Genomic DNA, 19,466 nt, shown 5'->3' with positions numbered 1-19,466 from the left:
TAGCACTTAAATTTAGTTTTATAGCTTCACCTTTTAAAGATCTCAAGTTATGTTTCTTTAGCATTAAGTTTGTTTTTCAAAGATCAACAAAAAAACCCAAGAGATACTTTTGAAGGACACTGGCTTTATAAATAAAAGACTGATATACTAAAACCAAGTTTTGTCACCTTATTTCTTTCATTTTCTACCAGTGTCTTAAATCTTAGCCAACTTTAAGAGGTCAAAATCAGAGTTGTTTCATCTTACATCAAATAAGATGAAATAAGATAAAACAGTTCTGTAAGTCACAACACGCAACTTCTAATTTTTTTCTCTCACTATGCCAGCACACCTTAGGCTGATCAATCTATGATATGGTAGTTTTCTTTTCCCTGAGGACTGGTATTCACATCAACACTTAAGACATGCTATTTCTAAACTCCTTGTACCTTGGACTGGTTGAAAAGCCTTTGGTCATACTGAACTTCATTGGACGTCCGAGGATTGGGCACACCAAGAGCAATGACTTCACTGATATCTCGATTTTCATTTCTCTGTAGTTTCGACCTGTTTCAAAATGCAATGTCACTAACAAAACTCTTCACAGACAAGCTGAATTTCAATTTAAATACAACCAATCTCAGAAGCAAAGTTAACGAATACGTCCTGTTCATATCTTGTGAACATATATCCCCTGATAATGCAAAATCAGGTTGGCAGTCCTTACAGCATTTCAGAGACATGGTTATTAGAACAGGTAGGGTTTTACAATCAGGCCTTCCTGTTAGCTGAAAAGAACTGTCAAGAGACTCACTCTGGACATGAAGTCTTTAACATAAGCAATCACCTTACAGGGACAGCATGCTGAGATATGAAATTGCTACGGTCTGTATTTGCTATTATACGAGGACTGTGGGGGGACTGGATGCAAATCAGATGTATCATATGAATCACTTTCAATAAGACAATCTGTTCTTTACCTAAACCACATTTAGTAATTTTATCCTATTAGAATTTTGAGGAAAACATGTCAATGACTGAATTACTCAGTATGATTTTCAATATTCAGATTATCTTAATTCCCCTGCTGTTTCAGTATGTCTGCAATCTACATTGTAATGAAACCATGGTAACCGTCATCATTTATTTTACCAGAAACTCAGGTCTTAAAATAATTTCTATAGACAACCTGATTTTCACCCTATAACAAGTTTACAGCTTTTCTATGTTATCAATTCTCATAACCACTTTACTGGTTTTAAGGGCCCAATTTATCTACAGAGTCCTCTTGATTTTTACAGCTTAGGAATTTCAGACCAAGAGTATCATTAATTGTGCACTTTCATATTCATTCCTCTCTCTTCTACACTGCACATTTACCCACAACTCTAAATACAGATTTTCTGCTTCTCCATGACTTCACTTATCCAGGGAGATGAGCTATGCCATTAAATAACAAAGAGCACCACCAGCAGGAATCATCTTTTTCATGTTTAAGACATGACTTGAAAAAATGGATTGTATCAGCTCACAAAGTGATTAGAGCACATGGAAAACTGCTCATATGGAAAGAAAATGTTTTATATTTTAACCCTCACTCAGAATTCAGTGCTCAGCCTTTGGTGAAGCATAAACTTTGCCAATCCTCACTTTACTGCAAGTCCCCATACATGTATTTTGTTTGTTCCATGCAGTTCTGTACTTATTAGCAGTGTTGTGTTAATTTTCCCAAGTAATTTTATATGGTAGCTCTGTCTTTCTGAATTTTAAGTGAACTACTCATGAGAAGAGGCCAATTTTCACTTCTCACAAAATCTGCTCTTCTCCCCCATTGTACTCGGGACGGCCCTCTGCATCTACGTAGGATCTCAATGAAGGTACAGAATCTTCTTCCCTGTCTAGGGGAATAGGCGCATAAGTTTGTCTCACCACTTGAAATAGGAAAAGAACAGACCAGAACAGTCCTATCTACTACCTTCTTTTCACAAACGTGATCTGAATTCCCTTTTCTATGTCCCTGTCATTCACAAGTCCAGCTAACTCTACAAGGTGATGAGAAAGGATTTCTTTTAGGGACAGTCAATTCTTCTGCTAAGAAAAAGTAGGTAGTTTAGTGTAAGAAAATAAGTGCTGATTTAGTAAGTTATCAATCTAGAGAGGAAAGGGAGAGAAACAAAACTGGTCTCAGTGGACTAAACCTCTTCTCAAAAAGGTTCACAAAACCCACTCCTCATAATTTGCATTTCTCTCAAATAGCACCCACCTCTTATCAGGAGCTGCCCTGGAAAGATTCCTGTCGTGCTGTCTCTCTTTTCGCCTATCATGCCGGATTTCATCCCTCTCACGTGCCTCCCCATCCTCTGTGTAAACAGAGTTGAAAATTACTTCATCACTATATTACCCATTCATATTTGGAACAAGAGAATATTCTTTAACCCATGACAGATAATTCCATGAATTTCTTTATAGTCACATTCAGCCCTTTTAACTCACTTGCAATTAATTTAAATCCAACAGTATTTGTTTAATTTTTGAATGTGAATTCCAGAATCATGCATGCAGCTCAAGTATTTAGAGGTAAAGTATACTGATGACTTTAACTTAATTTGAAATGCATCAGAATTGCAAGGTGAATTGACAGATGGATAGAAAGATCAGTAGATAGATGATAAAGCAAATTAAGCAATGTTAATTGTTAAAAAAAAGTTAATTGTAGAATCTAGGGGGTGGAGATATGGATGTTCATCGTATAATTCTTTCAACTTTTCTGTGTGTTTCAAAACAGTCATATTCAAATTTCAGCAGGGCGCCTGGGTGGCTCAGTCGTTGGGCGTCTGCCTTCGGCTCGGGTCATGATCCCAGGGTCCTGGGATCGGGTCCCGCATCGGGCTCCCTGCTGGGCGGGAAGCCTGCTTCTCCCTCTCCCTCTCCCCCTGCTTGTGTTCCCTCTTTCGCTGTGTCTCTCTCTGTCAAATAAATAAATAAAATCTTAAAAAAAGTTTTTTTTTTCCAGGAAAAAGTTATGTGTAAATTTACCCTTATATTTTCAAAGATTGGCTGGATAAAGAACCTTCTGCTCGTGGTCCACAGGGGCTGGTTGTATCTTGCTCTCTACCTACTGTGTTTATGTCTATCTTCATTTTCTCTTCTCTCTCCAGTCTGAAGGGATACAGCTTTGGAGCCAGCCTGTCTGGATTCAAATCCTGTTCCTATGATAGATTAACCATGTGACCTCCTACAGGTCACTCAACCACTCTGAGCCTTAGTCTCCTCCTCTGTAAAATGGTGACAATCCTAGAACCACTGCAAGGGGTTGCTGGAGCCAGGATTATAAAGGCAATACATGTAAAGTGCTCAGAGTGGTGTCTTCTATAATAAGCAATCAATAAATGTTATTTCTTTTTAATATCTGACAACACATTTTTCAGAATTTTAGCTAATTCCTCAAGAACCATTCTGTGTTTTTTGTTTTTAATTTCTTACCAGTGTAGAGACTTAGATATAGGGAAATCTGACTTCTAATTACCTTTAGTGGCTAAGTGTATGTACAACAGGCAGGTTTTTTTTTTTTTTTTTTTTTTTAATTTTTTAATTTTTTTAAAGATTTTTATTTATTTATTTGATAGAGAGAGAGAGTACAAGTAGGCAGAGAGGCAGGCAGAGGGAAAGGGAGAAGCAGGCTCCCTACTGAGCAGGGAGCCCGATGCGGGACTTGATCCTAGGACTCTGGGATCATGACCTAAGCCGAAGGCAGCCGCTTAACCGACTGAGCCACCCAGGCGCCCCAACAGGCAGGTTTTTATATCTTGCCTCACTAAGTCATTCATGTATGATTCAAGGATGTGGATCACTACTTATAATTCTGGTTACTTCTCTATAGCTGAACTCTGGACTCCTATAACCAATTGCCTGCTTGACACCTCCATCTTAAACTTAACATGTCTGCAACTAAACTAATCTTTCCCTCCCAAACTTCTTCCCCTGCAGTCTTCCCACTATTAGTAAATGGCAACTCAATCCCTCCCAATTGCTCACGTCAAAAGCTGTGGAGTCATCCTTGACTCTTTTTCTTCCATACCACTACCTAATCCATAAGCAAATTTTGTCAGCTCTCTCTCCATGGTCTGTATCTGACCATGTTTTCCCTACCTCTCATCATCATCTCTCATCTGGTTACTGCAATAGCCCTCCAAATGGTTTCCCTACTCCTCCACATGCCCATTTCACAGCCTGCTCAATATGGCAGATCATGCTGCTCTACTCCAAGTCTTAACTGCTTCCCATGTTATCTGAAGTGAAAGCCATGTTGCTAAAATGGCTGAAAGACCACACATGATCTGGCCACTACTCTTCCTATTTACTCTAACTACTCCGACACCTCATCTACTATTCAGCTTTCTTACTCCAATCCAGCTATACTGGCTCCTGCTTTTCCTTTAACACAACAGGTATACTCCCAACTCAGGGCCTTTGCACTTGCTGTTCCTTCTATCTGGGATGCTCTTCAAAGCCCCAGATATCTACAAGGCTCACTTCCTTACTTCCTTCAAGTTTCTGTGCTAACGTTACCATCTCAGAATTGAGATCCATTCTGACCGCCCTCTCCTTCTGGCACTTCCTGTTTTATTTTTCTTCATAGCAATTATTACTGTACTATTATCCCTAATCATCTAGTAATGATAATTAACTTTTTTGGTCTGTTTATACTCACTAGAATGTTCACTACTATACACCCAACCTAACAGAAATCCTTGTGTCTAGAAAAGAACCTTGCATATAGTAGATGTTCAATATGAATTGAGTCAATGAATAATTGTACTAGTCTAGGATTTATTAACGAAACAAACTGCCCTCACAACTTTCTTGAATTAGAATTACTCTTCTCACTCTAAATGAATTAATAAACCAGTGTAAACACTAAATAAAGCCAGAGAGAAAATATTGGCAGATTTAATGATTATAGGTTTATTAGCCTACAAGTTAGAAAAAGTGGGTTATTTTACTATGTGGGAAAGCTGAATTATTCAGTTGGAGATTTCATTTTTCTAAGTTTCAAGAAAATTAAAATGAGAGAAAAATCAAGCCCATCACTTGAGTAATACATGATTTTTAAAAGTACATTACTCTGAACTTTAAAAATGTCCACTGTAGTCCCATACTGAAGGCCCTTCTTTAAATATATACTCTTAGGGTGCCTGGGTGGTTCAGTAATTAAGTGTCTGCCTTCGGCTCAGGTCATGATCCCAGTAACCTGGGATCCAGCCCCACTTGGAGGGGGGGAGGGGAGGGTCCCTGCTCAGCGGGGAGTCTGCTTCTCCCTCCCCTGGCTCTTGTGCTCTTACTCACTCTCTCTCTCTCCCTCTCAAATAAATAAAATCTTAAAAAAATATATATATATATTATTTTCTACTGCTACAGCTCAGTAGCAGAAGTTACTCTTTCATTTCTATATTATTTGTGAAATATCTACATTTTCTTTATAGGTGTGTATTAGTTTTGTGTGCAGTAAAAACAACAGTGAGTCTCTAAAATGAGATATGTATTGTTCATATTGTAAATTCAACTGAGGAAAGAGAATGTCATACCTTTTTCCACATGGGTTTTGATCCCAGCTCTTCTCTCCCTGGCTTTCTGGGCCATTTCTCTAAGTTTCTCTTCATGTTTCTCCTTTTCTTTTTGAGCCATCTTTCTCTCTACTTGAGCACGCATTTCTACAGCTTCACGAGCCTGTTAGTAAAGTTGAATGTTAAATAAGACATGGTTGGGGGAAAAGTTACAGCTATCATCCAATATCCTGACTGAAGTTTGGCTTGAAAGAGCAGGTATAAAGAATTCAGATTTGTTACTGCTGGTTAAAACAAAGATTCTTGTCCACTAAAAGAAAGCTCACCTGGAAGACACTGCAAACTTAGATTTTTCACTCTGGAAAATGTTTTAGTGGTTGAAACTTATTATAATGAGTCCTATAATCTTGCAAGTCACTGTTTCACTAATGCTTTCTCAGAAACAACCCAAAAAAGAAAAATTAAACAAGACTCTAATAAAGAAATTTTCAGTATCAATAACATAGCAGGAATTGGTTATGTGTTCAAAATCAAGCAAATCTATTTAAGATAAAGCCTTTAGCAAGAGATTTTTATAAGGGTGCTTGCTCTGATGCAGGAGATAACATTTTTCTATGTTCTAAATGCATGCCATAATGTATGTGAACTTCTAGGTCACACACACTAATAATATTAATAGACAACCAATACTATGACTATCATTTCCTATAGCATTCATCAGAATGTTTATTTGCCTTTCTATGCTACCGACCATTTGGGAGACATCTGTATTTAAAACAGAAAAAAAAAAATGAAATCTAAAAACAGCAGTCGATCATTTCTTTAAAAATGAGATCGGGGCGCCTGGGTGGCTCAGTTGGTTAAGCATCTGCCTTTGGCTCAGGTCATGATCCCAGGGTCCTGTGATAGAGTCCTGCATAGGGCTCCCTGCTCAGCGGGGAGTCTGCTTCTCCCTCTGCCTCTGCCCGTCTCTCTCTCTCTCTGTCAAATGAATACATAAAATCTTAAGGAAAAAAAAAATAACAGTGAGATTAGCCTAGTGAACCATCGTTCTGGAATGTTGTGAGGAAGCTGGATCGCCAGTGGTAGGGTGTGTGCACAAGTCTACACAGGCTGAGATCAGGTACAGAGCTGCAAACAGCACATGCTGTCTCTGGCACACGTGCCACAGATGTGAGCCTCGCTGGGTACTCAGTACTGTAGCTGAAACAGCAGTGTCTTCTGTAAATCAAACCATCAGGCTGAAGGGCTTAAAATTTACAGTGATGTGTCAATTAAACTGGAATGAACAAACAGTATCTTAGGTAACCAAAAATGGATTACAAATTAAGCATTAAACCCTTTCACTCTAAGAGACCAACCTTCCGATCAGCAATATAGAGGGCTTCGGCCAGCTTGGCAAAGTTCTCATTGATGTGAACTGTCTGCAGGCCTCTTCCATCAGCAGCCAGACGTTTGTCTAATGGAATTGTATACCCCTGTGTGACAGCAGGCAGAAAACACCGGTCATAAAAGAGCAGCAATAGATTCTTTAAAATTAGATTTAAATATGTCCATTTTGACCACCACTGAGCTGAAGTTCTTCTTCTTACATCTTTCTTCACAATTATGCAACAGCAGCAGCTAACACCGACGACTTCGTGTGGAGGCCAATTCAAAGCACTTCCCATTTGCGGTCCCATTTAACCTTCACAGTAACTCTGGAAGGCTGGAAACAATGTGTTTCCATTTCACAGATGCTGCTGCTGAGGTAGGGAGCTTAGGTGAATGTCCCCAAGGGCACACAGTTAATAAATGGATGAGCTAAAATTTAAACTTGGGCAGTGTGATGTCAGAGCCCAAGCTCTGAGCAAATATTCTCATGTTAATAATTGTGAGTTATAATAAAAGGAAGTCACTATCAAATAGCTAAGCAGTTGTTCCTCAAGTAATAGAACAGTCATACAAAAGTGGAACAAATCACTAAAACCAGAGAATATATAGGTAGTTTAATGTGTGGTACTATTTTAATGACTTGTCAGATTCTTAGAATACTGTAAGTTTTAGTAAATGGAAAAAAGATAAGTTATTTGATAGACAACTGAGATTCTTCCTGTTCTGAAATTTTGCACCCTATTTTCACTAACTCAAGGAATATGCTTGAAGATCCAGGCCATTTCAGGCTTAGCTATATTTTTTCAGATTTATGACTACATTCCCAAATGTTGACCTCTTGTCTATAGTCTTTACTGCTAATACAGGGAAGTGTTACAGAATCAGCTCAAGATACCACATAGTTACATATACGTTAATCAAGCCAAAATGGACTACCCAATAATTTTTTTGTTATAGGATGAGTGCATAACTTTCTTTAGGAAATAATTTATATTTAATCTACAAATTAAAGTGGCCTTCTTCACTCATCAAAAATAGAATTATGAAACACAACTTGGGGGAAATGGGGCAATAGTGATTAGAAAATATATTTCAGGGGTGACTGGGTGACTCAGTTGGTTAAGTGTCCAACTCTTGGTTTCAGCTCAGGTCATGATCTCAGGGTCCTGGGATCGAGCCCTGTGTTGGGCTCTGCACTCAGGGCAGAGTCTGTCCATTTCCCTCTGTTCCTTCCCTGCTTGTGTGCTCTCTCTCTCTCAAATAAATAAAATGAAAAAGAAAAAGAAAAAGGAAGGAAAATATATTTCACATTATTTTGCAGATATTTCATGACTCCTGGAAGTGTTGGTGCTTAGAGATATGAAGGATTTAAATAGCTTATGCACACATTGTTATAAACAGAAAAAAATGTTTAAAAATTAAAGCACTGAATATAGACAAACATTTATTCTGTTTTGTCATATTATCATTTAAACTGGTTTAAGAAATGATTTTAGATTATCAATTTCTAAATTTTCTAAAGAATACTATCATTCATGGATATGTTACTTTATTCTACCTATCCTTTCTCTATATGCTTCTGATAACTACAATTCACTAAAAGAATCTACACAGTATTCATGTGACTGGAATACTATGTTTCTATTACATTAAAGAAAAGAAAGTCACATAAGTTGGGTGTTCCTTTTTGAAAACACTCAGCTAAGTGAGATGCTGAGGATTTAATGAAAGTTTCTGAGGCTAAAGCTCCTTCCTGTTTCTCAGTAGGTTCTAATAGTAGGAGACTGATTTTATGAAACTTAATTACCTTTGCATTTTTCCAGTTTGAAATACAAGGAGGGATCTTCCACTCTTGTTGCTCCTTCACGGTCATCTGAGTGGACAAAAGAATGGAAGAAGAGACATTTTCCAATTTGTAGTCCAGCTAAAAACCTATGTACAATGTTCTCTTCAAAGACAGTTCAATAAACACGGACATGTGAATAGATTTAGTCAAAGGTCAAAATTCCATTTGTTTGGTAGCACTATATATTATGTTCCCATACCATGGATTCTAATAATAACTTTAATATAAAAAATGGAAAATATTCTACAAATTATTTTTGACAATTATAAATGCTGGTGAGTATTTTTCCATATTTAAAGTGATGTGAGAGGCACCTAGGTGGCTTAGTCAGTTGAGTGTTTAATAACTCTTGGTTTTGGCTCAGGTCATGATCTTAGGGTCGTAGGATCAAGCCCTGCATTGGGCTCTGCTCTCAGCGGAGGGTCTGCTTGGGATTCTCTTTTCCTCTCTCTCTGCCTCTGCCCCTCGTCCTACTCATGCATTCACTCTCTAAAATAAGTAAATAAATCTTTAAAAAAATAAAGAATTGGTCTATTAAAAAATAAAGTGACAAGACTTCTTTAAGATGAAAATTTGTTCTTTCAGTTAGATAATAAATCATACCTAAAAAATGCCACTCAGATTATCAGAGGCCTATTAATCCCTCACTTCCTCTATGATAATATCCTGCTTATCAAATAGCAGACCCTGTTCATTCCATTTAAAGCAGGGGTCAGGCTAATAACATGAAAACTAAAAGCTAACATTTTACATACATTCTCATAAGCACTCTGGAACTACACATTATAGTCCTGAGTGGGTCCTTATTTGATCTTAAAAATCATATTAAAAAAACAGTAAGCATGGCAAAATGTACCTGTATAGGCATCTAGACTTTGTTCTATGGGAGGTTACTTATAAAATTAATAATCATGAGTACAAAAAAAGATGTTAGATTACAGCAAAGATTACCTTTCGGCTAGGAGAATGCATGACAGGTGCAGGAGGGGAAGGTGGTCCTCGGGGAATTTTCTTATTAATCCTGAAGGATAAATCAAAGCACAACCAGAGAGTGTTAGACATTTTTCCATTTTGGTTAATATGTCTCAAGTTTCCCCTTCCCATTTATAAAGCTTCAAACATATACAAAAACAAATAGAGTTTATAATGAATGTTCATCTATCATGTATCAGTCACTCAGCGTCCACAACTGTTAAATCACAGCCAACCTTGTCATCATCACTACCCACCTCACCTCCACAATATCATTATCATTTCACAGGGTAATATACTTTTTTTTTTAAAGTAGGCTCCACAACCAACATCAGGCTTGAACTCATGACCCCAAGATCAAGACTCACATGCTCTACCAACTGAGCCAGCCAGGCACCCCTACTTTTTTCTTTTACTTTATTTATTTATTTTTAAAGAGAGGGAGTGGGAGAGGGACAGAGAGAACCTCAAGCAGGCTCCACACTCTGTGAAGCCTGACGTGGGGCTTGATCTCACAATCCTGAGATCATGAGCTAAGCTGAAATCAAAAGTCAGATGCTTAACCGAATGAGTACGCAGGTGCCCCTACTTTTATTTTTTTAGAGTGGGGGGAGGGGCAGAGGGAGAGAGAGAATCTTATGCAGGCTCCATGCCCAGTGTGGAGCCTGACATGGGGCTCAATCCCGGGACCCTGAGATCATGACCTAAGCCAAAATCAAGGGTTCGATGCTTTACGGACTCAGCCACTCAGGTGCCCCATTTTTTTTAAAAACAGCTTTATTGAGGTACAACTGACATGCAATTAACTATACATATTTAAGTGTACTGTTTAAGTCTGACACAAGTATACACCTGTGAAACCTATCATCACAATCAAGATAGTGAACATATCCATCACCTCCAATTTCTGCACGTCCTTGCCTATCCTTCTTGTTCCTCTCATCCCCTCTCCTCCCCTCCTTCACCACAGGCATTGATCTACCTCCTGTAACTACAGATTAGTTTTCATTTTCTAGAGTTTTATATAATTGGAATAATACAGAATGTACTTGTTTTTGTCTGGTTTCTTTCACTCAACATAATAATTTTGAGATTCATCCATGTTATTTCATGTATTAAAAGTTTACTCTTTTTTATTAAATTAATTAAAACAATTATTTTAATATCAATAGTATTCCATGTATAAATGTCCCACAATTTATCCTATCACTTACTAATGGACATTTGGGATATTTTGCTCCTCTCATATCTTTTTTAAGAACAGTGTTTTATTGGGGCACCTGGGTGGCTCAGATGGTTGAGCCTCTGCCTTTAGCTCAGGTAATGATCTCTAGGTCCTGGGATCGAACCCCATGACAGGCTCCCAGCTCAGCATGGAGTCTGCTTCTCCCTCTCCCTCTGCCTCTCCCCCTGCTTGTGCTCTGTCTCTCTCTCTCAAATGAATAAATAAAATCTTAAAAAAACAAAAAACACAAAACAAAACGGTGTTTTATTCTCATGAGGCTACCTACTTACTTGAACCTTGGAGGCTCCATTGGATCTTTCTGCATTTCCACCATCCGAATAACTCTCTGTTTAGCTCCAGAGTTGAAAGCCACTCCTTGTTGAGATGGTGTGTATCTGAAGAATGCAGATGAAACTAAAGGTATAACTAGTTCAAACTCAATAGGTATTTGTCTTCTGTTATAATTCTAAGCTAGACTATACTGTCAATTCCTTTCATAAAGTATTAATAGAAAGTAGCAAAAATATTTAGGCAGAGCAGATAGCAATGGAAATAAGAGAACTAAGAGTAATAATGAGTTGTAAGCAAAATGTAAACTAGAGTCATATCAGTTTGCAAATAATCCATCCCTGGCCATTTTCCACCATGGAAGGCACGGTGTTCAATTTCACAGATAAGAGGTCTAGAAAATGGTACCTATTTTGTAAGTTTGCATTTGCAGAAGAAACGCCCCATAATATTCTCAGGAGGCAGCTTAGAATTAGTAGTTCTTGACTAATCATAGGTTGTAAAACAGAGAAAAAATAATAGTAGCAGCTCTATAAGCTGATTTTTCCTATAATACCTACATGTGAATCATCTCTCTACATAAGGATTTAGTTGAATGAAATCCTTCAAAATGTATAAGTATTATAAAGATGCCTATTATTATATAAATGGTATTAGTAAACTACTAATATTCTGTTATTATACTATTATTACATGTTATATAACTACTATTATATAGTAATTATGACATAATATTATATAAATATATGTTATATAAAGCCTATTATATACAAATGGGAAACTGTAAGTAATATTTGCAGTTTGGATCATATGCTGTAATTATTAATTTCTAAAAACAAAAAATATATTTTGAAAATAGCCTAATAGCTAAATATCTTCTAAGTAGATATCTTTAAAAAATTCTGCTTTCAATAGTCTGCACAGAGTCAACAGGCTTCAGGTCACTATTCAAAAAATTACATTTTCAACTGTGACTAAGTAGGATAGTGAAAGAATACCAGGACCCCCAATCCCAATCAAGTCCGACGTGAAACCAAGACTTTCAGGCAAGATCATACCGAATATATTGAGCAGGAGCCAGTTTATCAGCAGCTCGAACTGGCATGGCTGCAGCAACCTTCTGTGATACAGATTTTTCTAAGGCTACTCTTGTCTTTTCTGTTATCTGAAATAAGAAATACCATATTGAGTGGTTTGAAAGTTAATAAATGATGTAGAAAGTCATCTAAAATACTTATATATATATCTCTCTCAATATCCTATTACCTCTTTAATGGCTTCTTCATCAGGTCTTTGCAGGTCTGGGTCATCTGCATTCATGACTTCCTTGGGAACCAGGTCAGTATACTTGCTATAAATGACCTAAAATGTTCAAACACAAGCAGGCTCAAGAAAAGCAGAGAATGAAAAGAAGCAACCTCATTAAATAATTTCAGAAGTCAGCACACTTATAAATTTAGGACACAGATTTTGTCTTTTAGATTTTAAAACCAAGGAAGCTTAAAATATATACACAAATTACTGCCCTGGCTATATAAGTTAATAATTTTCCTTTGACCTCATGCATTTAAATTATTTGAGATCTTCTAATCAAGTCAGTATCCAAATAAATTGCGCCAACAAAATCTTATGCATCAGTGATCTGTATTTTTGAGGCTAAGACTTGAAATTAATGATGATATAAATTGTCTATAGCACCATTATCTTGGATTACAAGCTCATCAGAATTTAAGTCAGGTTACCAAATAATTTTCAAATTCACTGGGCCTGGAAAATTTCATTGACCTCACTCTACTTATAATGTTTGTCTTTTCTGGCATCAACTCTATTCACAGACTAAGAAAATGAACACGTGCCATGGTCAAAAAACCGAGAACACTTTCTTCTGTGGGGAAAAAGAAAAAAAAGGAAAACCAAAACATATTCTATATACACAACTTATTTTATACTCATTATCCAAATTTAGGACGGCTATAATTTCTACTGGGCTCACCATGTTTCTATGAAGCTGACACTGATGTGGTAGGCCCCCAACAGATAGAGTATTACTTACTTTTGTGTCCATCTATACTTTTTGAATACTTTCATAAAAACTTACATGGCATACTTTACAGAAAAAAAAGAGGTACTGGAAATTTTTTTTTTTTTTAAAGATTTTATCTATTTGACAGAGAGAGCACAAGCAGAAGGAGAGAGAGGGAGAAGCAGGCTCCCTGCTGAGCAAGGAGCCCGATGTGGGACTTGATCCCAGGACCCTGGGATCATAACCCGGGCCGAAGGCAGCCACTTAACTGACTGAGCCACCCAGGTGTCCCAGAGGTACTGGAAATTTAACAAATAAACAGCATTCTAGATTTTGCTGCTTGAGTCAGGAATTTTTGATACACATATAAAGAACAACTAGTGAATATGAAAGAAAACCAAATTCCCAGGTACTTAAGACCTTTAAGAATTACTACTATAAACCAAAGTCTTATATCAATAATTGCATTCTACCATGACATTCCTTAAAAATAGCTTAAAGGAGGGGTGCCTGGGTGGCTCAGTCAATTAAGCATCTGACTTTTTTAAAAAAATATTTTATTTATTTATTTGACAGAGAGATATATATCGAGAGAGGGAACAGAAGCAGGGGGAGTGGGAGAGGGAGAAGCAGGCTGAGCAGGGAGCCTGATGCAGGGCTCGATCCCAGGACTCTGGGATCATGACCTGAGCTGAAGGCAGACGATTAACGACTGAGCCACCCAGGCACCTCAAGCATCCGACTCTTGATTTCGGTTCATTTCATGATCTCAGAGTGGTGAGATCAATCCCCACGTGGGGCTCCAGGCTCAGTGTGGAGTCTGCTTGCCTCCCCCTCTGCTTCCACTCTCAATTTCTCTCATAAATAAATAAGTAAGTAAGTAAATAAATAAATAATTAAATAAAAAAAATCTTTACCAAAAAATGGCTTAAAGGAAATGCAGGCTATTCTTAATTTCTTATTCCAAACAACAGAGCAAAAAATAACTCCTGGCTGGGTGCCTGGGTGGCAACTGCCTTCGGCTCAGATCATGATCCCAGAGTCCTGGGATTGAGTCCCCCATCAGGCTCCCTGCTCAGCAGGGAGTCTGCTTCTCCCTCTGACCCTACCCCCTCTTGTGCTCCCTCTCTCACTCAAATAAATAAAATGAAATCTTAAAAAAAAATACTTCCTGGCCTATACAACCTGACCTGGCTTTGCCTACAGCTTTAATCTCCCCCTGTACCTCTCACTTCCTCATTCATTATGCTTCAATCACATTAGCTCTTCCTGTTTTTTGAACACAACATGCTTTCCCCCCGGAATTCTGGGCCTTAAAATTAAAAGTGTTGTTCCTAGTTCTTCATGTGAATTCTCAAGCTCTGAGTCTCAGTTCAAAGGTCATGAATGCATTGATGAGGCCTGTCTTGACTACCATGCTAAAGCAACCCTTGCCCACCCAATCACTGTGTCACAGCACTCTTTGAGTACTGTCTTCAAAGCATTGCTCACAGTATGAAATTATTTCCCATTTTACTTGTTTATCTGTATCTCTATTAAAGTAATAATAATAGCTAAAATTTATTAAGCACTTATTCTGTGCCACTATTCTTTTGCTTTATATATATTAACTACCTGAACTTTTCTATCAACCCTGAGGTATGTACAATGATTATACCTATGTTACTGATGAGGAATCTCTTATTCATTAAAGTTATCTCCAGGGCCTGTAACAATGCCTGGTCCACAGGAGGCATTCAAGTCAATATTTTCTGTACAAATGAATGAATATATGAATTTTAGAGATGCTCAATTCTATGCTAAAGGTGATGATATTGTAGGCCCTACAGAAGGTTCTCTATAATCTGTGGATTTCCCAGAAAAAAATATCTCATGGCTACAGAGAAATCTCTAGCTTGTTTTTCTCAGGAATGAGACAAAGGATCAGGAAAGAAAGTGCAGACAGTTTACCACAAAACATGACCACTGATATGTGAGCTGCTAGGGTCACCATCCTCTCAGTGTCCATTTGGAAGGGACCTAAAACTCAACTCTGGGGACAAGAGTGAGGCTCAGTACATTAAGATCACACAGCTAGTAACTGACCTCAAAAGCCTTATTTCTTTTCAAGATTGAAAAATCTGTACCACATGAGTTTAAAATTACATAACAATACTCTAGAAAATAATATCTAGACTATGAAGAGTTAATTACTTTTACACAGCAATCATTACAGGAAGGGATTCTAAGTAAATGGCTCCCTGGTAGTCATATATGCTCGACATAAAGTCTCAATACTAATTTAGCATGCAAGAGCCATTTGCTGCTTCTTATTTGGGTATTCCAAAGTTAATAACCCTTTAAGTGAACATCAATAAGATTCCAGCATCTCACAAAGCTGAGTGAAGGACGTCTGAAGAGCAAGATTCCTCCATGGTAATTAACCATAAAACCCCAAATTTTTATTGCTTGAGACCAAATGTGCTGAAGAAACTCAGTATATCCCAGGAGCCAAAGGGGCTAGGGAGGGTTATCTGAAAAAATACAATATACTCTAGAAGGTATGAGGAGCACAAATGAGCTGTGTGAACGATACAAAGCAATAACTCATCTGTGAAACTTTATTTTTATTACTGAAAACTGGCAAAGGACTGGACTGACCTGACAGGATAAATGTGTCAACATATTCACCAATTTGGGGGGTAAAAAGGAAACACCATCTTTAGATTTAGCTTGTTTGTGAAATCATATGAACAAGGCAAAATACAATTTATCTTGGGGTCAGTTTAAAGCTGCTGGGAGTTATTTTTTGGGGGGGAGGAAGGGGCTGAAGGCATTCTTTATCATGTATGTAACATTTCCCATAGAACTATTTCAGAAGGAAAAATGTAAACATCAAGGCTTTTTATTTCAAGATTTATCACTCAAGTCACAATTGGGGGGAAAAAAGGATTTAGTTCCATCAAAATTTAATTCAAGAAATGTTTTTCCCTACCAATTTTGTATTACTATAAGTCTTGTGTATACAGTATTTATTTTACATGTAGAGAGATCTATGGCCTTAGACTTGCCCTAGAATATTATCCCTTGCAATCTTGCCTTTTTTCTTAATCTCTTATACCCATGGCTAGCATTTACCATTCTTGACCTTTCACTATTAATATTTCAGTGAGAACTCTCAGGTTTCTGAAGAAAACCAGATCCCTCTGCCAAAGACCTGAATATCAGCCTCCTGAATGATAATAAATTTTTAAAGCCCCATTTTAAAGCCACATTTAGTAGCCAATCCCTACTTCTAAAACAGGAAAATCAGTGGTTTTATAACAGGGCATTGCTGCCTCCTCCAAGGCACTACAGGCATTTAATAGGTAGTGGCAGTCATGCTAAACATTATACACTGTTCAAGACAGTCTCAAACAATCAAGAAGTGTCCCCTCCTCCAACATGTATTTGCCAACATGTACTCAGTTAATGTTGAATTATTAAATGCATTCAAAAACTTCATGCATTAACCCATCCACTTTTTAAAAAATTAAAATACTTATTTATTAAATTTGTGTAAGAAGCTCAAATGTATATTCCAGGGCATAAAGTCCAGCAAGGAAATACATCCACCAGGAACAATGTTAGAACAGTCCAAGTAGCCACTCTATTCACTATCTTTCTTCTCAATTCATTCAGTGCCCTGCTCATTCTGTTAAAAAATCTTCATTGTGTGTGGGTGTGTGTTTAAAGACTTTATATTTTTAGAGCAGTTTTAGGTTCACAGCAAAATTAAGAGTAAGGTACAGAGATTTCCTATATACGTCCTATCCCTACACATGCATAGCTTCCCCCATTAGGATTAGGGTTAGAATCAGGCTTGAACCTCTGAGTGGTACCTCTATAAACTACTAGTTTTGGATTCAACTGTAGTGGCTGCATTATAGACAAACATGTAAAGCTTTCAGTGTACAAAGGAATATTACTTTAAAGATCTTTTCGGCCAGAATACGGAAATCTAAAAATAAACAGTTCTAACATTTCTTCTGTACTTTCAAAACAAAATAATTACCAACATGTTAGAGAATGAAAAAAACTTTCAGACATGCTCTGGGCATCAGAGAAAATTTGTGGTTTCCAATCTTGAAATTTAATGCAAAATGGGCTAAAACGGTATGTCATTCAAAATTATCAACCTGCCAATACCAAACAACTGTCCTAAAGTTTTGCTTTTTCCTAACCAATGAGAGGAGAGGCAGTACATACCAATAAAGAATAGTGATTATTCCAAAGAAGAAGAGCTGTATCAAAAGAAAGGCAGTTAAAGCCCAGTGAAGGCCTCCACGGCACAGGGGACATTTACAGTATATGTCCTGCTGTATAGGGACCTATTTTTCCTTTTGCAGGGATCAACTATGCTTCCCTACTGGCTCAGAAGTGGTTTTCTGTTATTCAATGAAAACTGCTATCGCTTCTCCAATAATAACTGATGAATGTCTGTGTACCAAAATCTCAAGCACTAAGTTAGGTGCCAAAGAGGAATCCTAAAGATATAATCTCTGTCCTCATAAAGCTTACAGTCAAATGATATAGATAGTGGTGAAAGGTTAAGTACAGCAAAAGGTGATGACTGCTATGATAAACATAGGGAGGAGGAAGAAAGGAAACCACATTTAGCCAAAGAAGCTTAGGAGGAGTACCCTGAAACAGTGAAGAGCGAGCTGCGATTTGAAAGCAACAGAAATGAGTCGAAGAATAGGGGGAGGGCTTTCCCATGCACAGGAGGGCATGCCCAGGAAGTTCCCATGGTAAGACAGAACGTGCCGTATTAGGGAAGCTGCCAGTAGTTCCTCACAGCAGATCTTTACAGAAAATGCCTGAAAGCTTTTTCTTCTTTTTTAAAAAGATTTAAAAAAATGTTTAAGTCTCTCTACACCCAGTGTAGGGGCTCGAACTCACAACCCCAAGATCAACAGTTGTGTATGTTCCATCGACTGAGCCAGCTGGGCGCCATGAAAGTTTTTTCTTCTTTAACAACCACGCACAATGGTGATTATTTTGTACTGAAAATAAACAGAATGGCTAAAACTGGACTTTTTACTTTTGGACTTCAGCATTGTGGTCATCAGAGTTGAGGCTAGGCTAGAAAGGTAAGGAAGGGGTCAAGTGTGCCATAAGGAGCTTGGCTGGTTACCTTAAAGGCCATGGAAAGATTTTAAGCATGCACACTTGTGTGTGTGTGTATCTGTGTGTGTGTGTGGAGAGAGAGAGAGAAAGCTAAACAAATAAACAAGGATGAATCTGTTTTTCTAGGCAGGCAAAACAAATGCCAAGGAGATGGGTTCAGACTCTGCTGTGGTAAATAAAGCAAGAAATGATAAGGGCCTGAATTAAGTAGCAGAGAAGGGCATATACTTGAGAAGTGTTAAGAAGATAAATCATGGTGACTAAACAGATGGAGGGCCTAAGGGAAACACAAAGGAATGGAATGAGTGTTCAGCAAAGTCTTTTTAGAGAACACATAGCTTTATGTGTCACATCTGACATCTGAATATCCTTTGACCCAGTAAGTCCACTAAGGATTTATTTTACACAAATATTCATGTGTAAAAAGGTATTTGTACATGGATCTTGAATACAGTACTGCCTGAAAAGTAAAAAATTAGAAACCACCAATGCTTTTTTTTTTTTTAAGAAACAACCAATGCTTAAAAATAAAAATTCAGGCCTAAGCACACCATGGAATTATATATAGATCTTTTAAAGATAAAGCAGACTAGGGCGCTTGGGTGGCTCAGTCGGTTAAGCCTCTGACTCTTGGTTTTGGCTCAGGTCATGATCTCAGGGTCATGAGATTGAGCCCCGTGTTGGGCTCCATGCTAAGTGCAGAGTGTGCTTGAGATTCTCTCTCTCCCTCTGCCCCTCCCCCTCCCCGTGCACATACTCTCTCCCTAAAATAAATAAATCTTAAAAAAAAAAAAAATAAAGCAGACCTATATATACTAATAAAAATCTTCAAAACATTAAGTAAAAAAAGCAAGTCTATGAAAGTTATGAATATTAAAATCTCATTCATGTAAAAAAAGATATTTGTGTGTTTGTATATAAAGTGGGAATATGTATACATCAATATCTAAATCCATAAAAAAGATCTGGAAGGATGTATATCATTATACTAACAGTACCTACCTCTAGGAAGTGAAGTGAGAGAAGTAGGCAGAACTGTATATACAT

At 37.5% G+C, this 19,466-nt stretch overlaps 1 protein-coding gene across 2 annotated transcripts in view; it reads right to left on the bottom strand.

Moving 5' to 3' along the window:
* SNW1 (SNW domain containing 1) overlaps positions 1 to 19,466 on the bottom strand; it is a 32,830-nt gene that overhangs the window by 2,359 nt on the left and 11,005 nt on the right. For both annotated transcript variants that reach the window (XM_034993039.1, XM_034993040.1), the window contains exons 4-12: positions 12,515 to 12,610; positions 12,307 to 12,413; positions 11,251 to 11,355; positions 9,715 to 9,784; positions 8,725 to 8,790; positions 6,905 to 7,021; positions 5,565 to 5,706; positions 2,243 to 2,339; positions 429 to 546 (exon numbers count right to left, since the gene is read on the bottom strand). In XM_034993039.1, the coding sequence (XP_034848930.1) occupies positions 429 to 546; positions 2,243 to 2,339; positions 5,565 to 5,706; positions 6,905 to 7,021; positions 8,725 to 8,790; positions 9,715 to 9,784; positions 11,251 to 11,355; positions 12,307 to 12,413; positions 12,515 to 12,610 (918 nt within the window). The remainder of the gene's footprint in view (positions 1 to 428; positions 547 to 2,242; positions 2,340 to 5,564; positions 5,707 to 6,904; positions 7,022 to 8,724; positions 8,791 to 9,714; positions 9,785 to 11,250; positions 11,356 to 12,306; positions 12,414 to 12,514; positions 12,611 to 19,466) is intronic.

This window comes from Mirounga leonina, unplaced genomic scaffold (assembly GCF_011800145.1).
Source record: "Mirounga leonina isolate KUSES-001 unplaced genomic scaffold, KU_Mleo_1.0 Mir_82, whole genome shotgun sequence".
Taxonomy (NCBI): domain Eukaryota; kingdom Metazoa; phylum Chordata; class Mammalia; order Carnivora; family Phocidae; genus Mirounga; species Mirounga leonina.
This window is presented reverse-complemented; position numbering and strand designations above follow the sequence as displayed.